This window comes from Eutrigla gurnardus (genome assembly GCF_963514095.1).
Source record: "Eutrigla gurnardus genome assembly, chromosome: 9".
NCBI lineage: Eukaryota > Metazoa > Chordata > Actinopteri > Perciformes > Triglidae > Eutrigla > Eutrigla gurnardus.
Genome location: NC_139923.1, coordinates 20,581,584 through 20,591,494, shown reverse-complemented (window position 1 = coordinate 20,591,494; position 9,911 = coordinate 20,581,584). Strand labels below are relative to the sequence as shown.

At 42.8% G+C, this 9,911-nt stretch overlaps 1 protein-coding gene across 1 annotated transcript; it reads left to right on the top strand.

Moving 5' to 3' along the window:
* Positions 1 to 511: 511 nt before the first annotated feature.
* Positions 512 to 9,520, top strand: LOC311019249 (uncharacterized protein). Its single transcript, XM_084018534.1, has 16 exons — positions 512 to 717; positions 1,294 to 1,403; positions 1,499 to 1,713; positions 2,810 to 2,866; positions 2,951 to 3,043; positions 3,138 to 3,224; positions 3,310 to 3,420; positions 3,579 to 3,749; positions 3,843 to 3,933; positions 4,007 to 4,113; positions 4,218 to 4,418; positions 4,508 to 4,639; positions 5,107 to 5,185; positions 5,564 to 5,754; positions 5,853 to 5,873; positions 6,294 to 9,520. The coding sequence occupies exons 2-16, from the start codon at positions 1,331 to 1,333 to the stop codon at positions 7,320 to 7,322; spliced, it is 2,658 nt and encodes an 885-aa protein (XP_083874660.1). The 5' UTR covers positions 512 to 717; positions 1,294 to 1,330; the 3' UTR covers positions 7,323 to 9,520.
* Positions 9,521 to 9,911: the final 391 nt, after the last annotated feature.

Below are 9,911 nucleotides of genomic sequence, written 5' to 3'. Positions count from 1 at the left end.
AAGCATGCTGGGACAACTGTGGAAAAGGGATGTGGGTTAATCTTCAGAAGGTGAACAGCCGATGTTTGATAGCTAATCCCTTGTCAGGCCCCATTAGTTGTCACATGTCGGCATCGCTAATTGAACAAATCCACAGCTACGCCTACAAGCAGTGTAGCCAAAGTACGCACTCATACTCTTTAGCAAGGTCTAACCTATACAATACACTGATATACACACATATAAGTATGATACAAGCAAGAAAATGGCATTGCTGCTTATGCTTTGCCTATAGCTGACTGCACAATACGACTGTTCAACCTCGATTGCATGAGAAACTGTTTAAGGTCAAGTGTCTTTGTGCCAGACAAATCCCTTAAATTCACTTGTGACCCCGGTATCTGCCCTCACCATCAGGTTCTTGCCATCTTTAATTTGATTGGCTGAGCCCTGAGCAGGTAAGCCCCGCCCCCAGGCTTTAGCCCCTGAGCTGACGTTGATCCCAGGAAACACAAGATAAGGTGCTGTCTGCTTTTTAACGTATGCGGGGGGGTCTGTGTGTGTGTGTGTGTGGCCGATCTTTTGTTGTGTTTATCAGTTATACCTAAAAACCGCGGTCTGCCTTTTTGAGTAGGGTTTAGTGGCTTTTCGGGGCTTTGGGAATCAGAGATGTTGCTTCCATCACAAGTCAGGAGGATATGCAGACTGACAGACAAGCTGCAGAGGATTTGACAACAGGTCAGTCAGCTCATACCCATGATAACTCTGTTGAGTGTGTGTGCATTGGCAGCAGAGTTGTTGCTTCATTAAGATATGAACCCAAATCCTGCAAAGCCCACTCCCCACCCACTCCACCCATACATGTCAGTGCACCTTATTTCATTTGAAGTACAACCGGTGGAGTCAGGTCTGCCCTATGTTTCTACCTGTTAAAGGGGAGTTTCTTCTTGCCACTGTCCCCCGGTGCTTGCTCATGAGGAAATGTGACTACTACTTACATTACTTTTCTCTGTGCGTGTTGAGAAGGCACCCTGTAGAAAGCCTTAGGGTCTTCTTTAAGCGTTTAAGAGAAAGGATAGTGGGCTACTATGGGAAAAAACATGCACACACCCACTTGAAGGGGATTTAAGGAACTGATACAGACTGCGCTTGTGTTTGTACACAAGGAGAGGGTCTTAACCTAATGATGCTTCGCAAGATGTGTTGCCATCGTGACAGCGAATAAAGCTAGGTTTAGCCCATTGACGTTTTACTTCAGAAGGGGAAAGGATGCCCATGTTTAACTAATCATGTTATGTCTTCCTCTTCACCCAGAAAAAGCAGGTTACTGAGGCCTTGCTGAGCCCCGAGAATGGCCCTCATTGAACTGGCCAAGGCTCTGGTCTACTCACTGTTGGTCCTCCTGTGTCTGCACACAGTCACAGGTACAGCCATGTCACATTTGTTCGTATCAAAGTTTGCTTCTTGGCCGGGATAAATGGGTTTCTTACACTTTGCATGTGTCTTTGCATTGGCACAGGAATGTCAGGGTGGGGTGGATGTTTGGATGGTGAGGATATATTTGCAACAATCAGAGAAAACAGCCAGTCGGGAGTTGTTGTTGCTGAACTCATGGCTGAAACCACAATGGAGGGGGTTCACTGGAGCCTGGATGGGAAAGATGCCGATTGGTTCTTCTTGGGCGAAAGAAGCATCCAGCTGAACACATCAGCTGACAAGGTCCTTGACCGAGAGGTAACCGAGTCGGGATATGCCCTCTTAACTCTCACTGATCCGAGTGTTGAAAATGTCTTTTAATAAGGAAGCCATAAATTTTAATGCAAATTCCATTCAGTCTGTAGGAATGCTTGTTATAGTGTGGGGCGCCAATTAGGGAGTTGAATCTAAGTTTAGAGCAAACTATCAGAGATTGAACTCTACAGCCTTGTCCTTGGACCAAACACAATCTCTTACCGTCATCCTCTTCCCAGCCAGCTCACTTACATCATGGCAGCTGTTAAAGGATCAACCAGATTAGCAATCTCTCTCTCTCTTACACTTTCTTTATCAATCTACTTCTGGGAATCTATCCTTAAAAGGAAAATATTTCTAGACTAAAAAAACATTTTTTTACAGCTGCAGTTTTAACATTGCATCTTCATCAAGTATATTTAGCGTGTGATCAAGAAGGTCCATAGTAGTGACCTGATCAATTTTTGTATGTTATCAAAAATGGGCATGAGGAAGAGCGAATACACTTAACCATTAATTTAGATCATTTTGGATTACCTTCTTGTGGAAAGGAAATAGAAAGATTTTGGAAACTCCTCTGGATTATAATTCTATTTGACATAAAACATCTTATTTTTTGAATGTATTATGATTGTGTCAAATGGAGGGTTATTTAATTCTATTGTCTGTCGCTATCTTAGAATTTTTGCAACCAGTGACCATGTTTAGACTGTGAAGTGTATTGAGATATTTAGGCAGGGTATATCGTAACTCACAATTTTGGCATTGTGATAACACTACTTGGCATAAAGTAAGGCTAATGTAGGTAAAAAAATAAAACATGTACAGTAATCTGACTGAATGTAAATAAAACTATAGTAGGGACAACAAACACAAATGGCTATGAAGCGTGGGTTTATCCATTTTTTAAATAGCTAGAACATATTTCCACCTCATGATTTTAAAATGGAAAAATAAAAAATTAAGAGTTTTCCTGCGTCAATGTCACAGAGTTACCATTGTGTTTATCAATACTTAGTATTTGTGTTAAAATATTTCATTGTATAGAATGAAGGTCTTCTTCATATCTTTTGTTGTCTCTCTGTTCCCGACCTCTCAGGCTCAGGGTTCTGTCCTCATGGCCGAGTTGTCATGTTACGAAGACGACACGCTTCAGGTACAATGTTTCCTCTTCATCTTACCCATAACCATTCGGTGTGTCATTCCACATTCAACGTGTGTGTCTATTTTCCTGTTGTAGAGTGTGTACAGTATCATGGTGGAGATTATCAATGAGAATGATAATGCCCCCGTGTTTGCAGAAGACACTGTCCAGTCTTTAATTATCAGCGAGGTACGCCATTTTCACAAACACATTCAAACAAATATGTGCATACACAAAACATACAAGGTGTGTAAGTGTGTAAGTTCTTCTGTGTGTTTTCCAGCTGACTCCAGTGAATACTGTGGTGTTTACTGTCCAGGCAACAGATGCAGATAACGACAAGATCATTTACTTCATTGACCAGGCATCAGTGAGTCCTATTCTTCACACTGTGACAGAAGAGAAATGCCTCCACAGAAAGCACCATTATTAATGTGTTTGTATGTGTTCTGCAGCCTGACGCGGGGTACTTCAAGGTTGATCTCCCAAACAGTGGAGAGGTGATCCTGTCCAAGCCTCTGGACTACGAGACCAAGACCCTGCTTATGGTCACCATCCATGCCTCGGTAAACAATGTACATTTTAAACTGTTTTAGAGTAAATGTACACACACATTTATCTGAGGTAAATTCATTTCTATGTTTCTATCCCCCTTCTCTAGAAAATTAAGTAAAAAGTTTAGAGAAGATGAATCGTATTCCATTCCTTTCTTTATCCATCTTAGGAAATGAGCACTGCTGAGCACTTCAATACCAGCACCAACATCAGCATCACCATCCTGGACGGGGACGACCAGTACCCACAGTTCCTGCCCTGCATGCTGCTTTTCCAGGATGAGACCAGTCGCATCTGCACCAGCCCAGTGTACACAGTCAATGTCACAGAAGGGGAAGAGGTCAGATGCTCAACCCTTGCCCTCGTCACACAACACACACATCTTCATTCAAAAAGCAAGGATTATGACCATCACATGTGTGTCACGTTGCAGGACATTGTGTTGGACTTCTCGCCCGGTCCCATTCATGCAGTGGATGGAGACAGAGGACTCAGCTCCCCAGTCAGCTACGCCATTCTCTCAGGTACCATGCACACCAATGCTAGTTAACATTTAAAATACGCATACATCTGTAACTGTGTTTGTGTTTATGCTAGGAGATGACGATGGGCGTTTCCTAATGGACAAAGAAACGGGAGAGGTGAAACTGATTCGGGCGGTCGGAGACAGACTCAAAACTCCCGAGTTGCATCTACAGGTCATGGTAAGACTTACAAACTTCGTGATAACGGTAGGAAAAAAAGACATCCACGCTACATTCCCTCTCCTCCAATCTCACTGATCGGTATTTCTGTGTCTTGCATCCAGGCATATCAGGACGACGACCCCAGGAAGTATTCTGTTGCTACAGTGTTGGTCCGAGTTCAGGGGGTGAACCATTTTAACCCAGAGTTTGACATGGCTGAATATAAAGGCTTTGTAACTGTGGGAAAGAGCGCTGCCTCTCTGGTCAACACCTACGGCAGCAAAGCACTGATGTTACACATACAAGATCAAGACTTCAACAATGTTAGTACTAAGCTACTGTTCCACACGCATGATATATACAGATCTGCATTTGATTTATATTTTCACCCTTCACCTCCAAAAACCGGCAGGGTTTCAATCCCATGATGCACTTCACCTTCAGTCCGACATCAAACCACACGGACATCTACCAAATCACGCAGGAGGGGCTTCTGATCGCCAGGACCAATGAACTCCAACCAAAACAGAAACACGTTCTGGAGGTGAGCAGAAAACCCAATGTTATCATTTTACTTTAGGTTTGACTGAGAATGATTTTAGGCAGCAACACGTATGCAAAACTTAACATCATGTTTAAATGCTTACATTTTTTTCCTTTATCAATGATTAGGTAGATTATCTAATTTGCATGAAATCATTTAAGATAGTTATTTTGGCATGCACAACAAAATAACTATTCAGTTTTGTGTTTGTGTATATAATTACACTATTAACTAGAAAATTAGAATTGGCCAAAAACATTCAAATCAACCAGCATCTCCCAAAACTTGCCAAAGACGAGAATGAAATGATATTCAACAAAATCGTCGACCTCAAAATGATATGTACTGCTACATTATTCAGTGAAGCTAGTTCACTGTATTAAACAAACCCCTTTGTCTTTCATCAAAGTATTATAGTAAAGACATAAGAAGGAAATAATGTGATAAAAAGTCAAAATACTTTGCAGGTAATTGCTATAGACCAGGAGTCGGGTGATGCCAGCTTTGCTACTGTAGTGGTGGAGGTGTTATCTGAAGGAGAATCAAGTAAGGACACAATCTTAAGGCCTTTACACACTGACTGTGTTTTTTTATGTGTGATTCATTCAGACATCAATATATTTTTCTCACGAGTACTTTCACACAGAACATAAATATTACGCAGCAAAAAATACTTCCAGAGGAAGGTCAGTTTTGTTTTAGCTTTCACACTGCGAGTAAAGGCATCAACCAATCAGGTTGTGTGTAACAGACATATTGAAAAATTGTCATTGAGGGTTACGAGTCAAACAACAACATCATAGCTCTGTAGTCCACTATAGAACCAAAACCACAAACTTTATTACTCCTCAATCTTGACAAGCGCATTGAAAGCCTCAGACATTTACACTGTGTAACTGTTTACCATGTATCTGTGTACTGCAGTCCCTCTTAGTCCACTAGGAGACGCACGCCTGATAAGCTGCACTGTGGGCAAAGCGTTGTTTCTGAGCATGGTGTTCATGACTATACTCGGATGTATCCTGTCAATTGGGATGTGGCTGAAGAAGAAGTACAAGGGAAAGCGGGGCCCCCTGCAGAGAGGCTGTGTGGCCCAGGGCAAACACCCCAATGTGGTGAGATCCTGAACCTATGAAATCTAGATTCATATTCACATTTATTTATTGTTTGTTCATCTGTGGATTTCTGAAATATTCCACATATTCTCCCACAGAGCCTACGATGGTTTCAACTGGTGAGTTTTGTATCCTTGTTAGTCCTCGTCCTACATTTCCTGTCCCTTTTATTTAATAAAGTATTTATAGTCATGATCTCCATTCCGCGAGGTCCAACTTACTTCTGACGCTTTAAACCACTTTCCTTCATCACTGGACAGAGTAGTAGTTATTGTTACAGTCCATGAACTATGCATGGACTATCACATTATAACAACTAAACCATCTGCATGACAACTGAGCAAATCCATCCGTTGATGAAGGCCATAACATGTGGTCGAAAGCTTCAGATGCAACAAGTAAGGTGGACCTTGTTTTTGAGATTTTTTTTCAAACTGCTGTTTCTTACTTCGACATACCTCAAGCTAGAGTTTATACAGTATTTGAAGATGTGGAGCACCTTATGGAGGTCTACTTTTTCCACTGTGGTTGCTCTCCAGGTGAGTCACCGCAGCGGCATGCAGCATGCGGAGGAAGTACCCTACAACAAAGAGGAATATGGAACCTGCAACCCTTCCTTCAGCTTTGTGGACAATCCTGGCGTCTACACCCACCAAGACCTCCCTTGCTGCCGAGGACCCGTTCCACCCAGAACCACCGCTGCACCTGACACCAGCTTCATCACCACTGAAACTGTGCTCAGCCCCGTGGTCTTCACTAATAACGTTTCTACCCCAACCAAAAGCTCCTCTAGTTCACCCACCTGTCACCCAGCCACTGTGGGACTCACCCATATGGCTCAAGATGCTGCTCCACCAGAAGAAAACGCCGGCTCACCAACCGATGCAAACCTCGACTCTTCTGAGGCACTACCCAACGCTAGTCTTAGCCCTTCAACCCCCGATGCTACTAGCACTCCATGGTTCACCTGTTCCGACTCGCAAACTACACAAGCAACCACCAACGATGACCCCGCTGACCGGGTCACCAGCCCCTCTTCTCAATCCAGCGTTCCGTGCAGTCATACCCGAATCGCTTCAGCAGAAATAGATAAACCCTTCTGCAAACCTCGCGTGAAGACACCCCCGTATTCACCTTTGCTGTCCTCGCCCCTCCCCAAACAGATGGGCACCCCCCCACCCAGCCCAGAGCTTGCACCTTTAAAAGCCAAGCTTGTTCATATTGACAAATCTCCCCTTGACACACCTCCTGTCACACCAGAGCGAACATCTATGACTCTAAGACCAGAGGTAGACCAATCCTCCACATCACTGGACCAAACAGAGCAACCAGAGCACACAGGTGGGGCCGCAGAAGCCGGCAGTCCATCTCAGGAGAGGAGTCCCTCGGCAAACTCTGAAAACATGCAGGTTGTCTGCAGGGCGGGGGATGTGGATGATCATGGCGTTCTGGGAGACGTAGATGCAGACAAGAACAATGATGAGGAAAGTGATTTAGAGTCAGACGAAGAAGAGCTGCTGAGAATAATGGCTCGTTGCAATCCCATTTTCATCTCATTTACTAAGTGACGTCACTAGAATATTGCAGGAACTGAGAGTGACAAGGAAGATGAGGGAGAATGGAGGAGGTAAGGTGAAGGTGACAATGGAAGCCCATAGGGGATTTGATTAGAATTGTCATGTAAACTTTAAAAATAATACACGCATAATTCCATGATAGCATTATCATTTTCCACATATGAATGTGTTATTCAAAAATAGTAAAAAGGAAAATGAATACACTCTTATGGACTCATATTAAATTGAAAATGGAAAACTTAATACTTGAAGTTTTCCATTTTTTATTTCAATAGTTTGACATTTGATTTTCAAAGTCGTACCCTGCTGTAGGTAATAATCTCAAGCAATAAAGCACAGCAGTTCATCTTCCAGGTGAACTGCAATCAAAATAGGCAGCGGGACAAATATTTCTACTTTAATATGTTCAGATCAAAGTCATAGAATTTTCTGTTATGGCTGCTAGCCTCAGTCTGTGTTGCTAAGAAATGTACAGTATTTATTCCATGTAAACTATCAGCACACAAAGAGATGACTATAGAGCTGCATCTACTTCTCCAATGTGTTACACCAATGCTGCACATTAAGATCCAAACAGGAAACAGCCCAGAGTCAGGGAGGTTCGTAAGAATCTGTTAGTGTTCATGAACTGAGCATGCTCATTATACCTGCTGTGACAAGACAGCAACAACACCATGCCGACACCGACTCTTACTCTGCTTTCACATGGCAAGAATGCCTTTCATTGTCATTAACATTAGCTGTCCCAACCAGTATATTATGTGTGACACAGCTGCAGAATTACACCGTTGTCACTGATAGAAATCCACTGACTACAACGCTTCCTTGGTCTTTATATCATTTCTGGGATTATTCTTTTTTTCTTTTAGGCACAAGGGTCTCATAATCTACCACAATTCTGACCATTTTACCTACCTGATCATACCAATAAAGCCATGTCAAATGAAATATTTGGAGATGAGGTGATTATAACGGTTTCTCCATTAATGAATAGATGTGTTCTGGTGAATTAAGCCGCGTGTCAGACACATTTTTTAAACACAAGGCTTTCTATCTCAGTCACCTGAAGGCCAGGTTCTTGTGTAACCATCTTCAACCATCACCTGTTGACATCACACGATGTCAGCAAGAGCCTCGTCACCCATTGACCCTCATGGTGAAGCTGCTAAGCGCCTTATAGTGGCATCGCCCCGTCGTCCAAGCACGCGGCTGTACTTGTTCACCACATGGTGGAGGAGGCAAAGTCACAGTTTGGTTTCTCAGCTAAACTATCAATAAAATAACAATGTGCTTACCCATGAGTGGTGAGGTCTGTGCTCTTTGAGGAGTTGCATCAGCAGAAGTCGTAGACTCTTCATACAGGAGGGGCACTCTTCCTTATATTCCACCCTGTGTGGTGTTGGGAAGAAGGGAAGTAGCACAATATCTGGAGTCCCAACTGCTGGTGGCTCTGTGACATCTGGGATGACATGAACCATCGACACCAACGACAGGCTCAAACTGATGTTCGAAGCCTTTTACAGCAACATATTATTTTTGACTGCAATCAACATATATTGCTAAATGTTTTTAGCTCCTAAGCTGAATGCTTATCTCTCTTCTTACTGAACTGATTGGGTTAACCAATTAAATATGTATCAGTTAGCATTCCCAAATATACTAATCTACAAACGTTCTTTGAGACTTTTCATTCTGTGTTTTTTATTTGTTGAGAATCTGTGTGATATGTTAAGGCAGAAAGCTAGCTGGAGTTTTGTTTATAATACTCACCAGCCTGCTGAAAGTGGACCAGCTATACTGGACATCCAGAGACTGGAAGCAAGTGCCCCCTCTTTGTCCGCTAACCGAGGAAGCAGTGCCATTCCCCAACCTTTGTCCAAAGAACACATGTGCCAGCTGTGGTATTGCAGTGTAGTAACTTGACTTCATAGAAAAGTTAATGTACGTTGAAGACAACCAATTGATGTGTACTGCCTGTGGGCTTATTTGACTGGACCTTGTTTATATGTGGTGAGCAATGTAGGGGAAAAAAGCATCTACATTGCAAAAGTTTAGCACCTATTGTCTTTGACAGGCGACATTAGGCTACAGGCTCCTGGCTAGTTTGGTAAAGTTGGGAATTCCCAGAACAATTCCTCATAAGCAAAATGTTGTTTAAACAGGTTTCCAACACTCCCACGTCATTTTCAGTCTTTTATTATCCTTACATTTGAAATTAGTCTGTATTCTAACTGAAGTGCGCACATTATACTCTATCATTTTGCTAGGTTAATCATTTGTCTTTGAGTTACCGTGTCTGCTGCAGGCCTACTTCCTGGTTTGGCCAAAAGTGGTGGCTCAGGGTGGATCCCACTTAATTGGAAAGGCCCAGCAATTGGACCAAACCATTTGCTGCCTGAGCATGGGGGGAAAGGGGTTTTCTTTGTATCGAGTAATAGGTATTGTCTATTTTGGTTTCCCCCTTGTTTCACATGGCCTGATCAGCCAGTATATCCCCTTGTCTCATTTTGTTAGTTCAGTTCATTTATATAATGTCTTGTCAGTTTAGCTAGTCTTTGGTTGTTTGACCTCTTTCAAGAG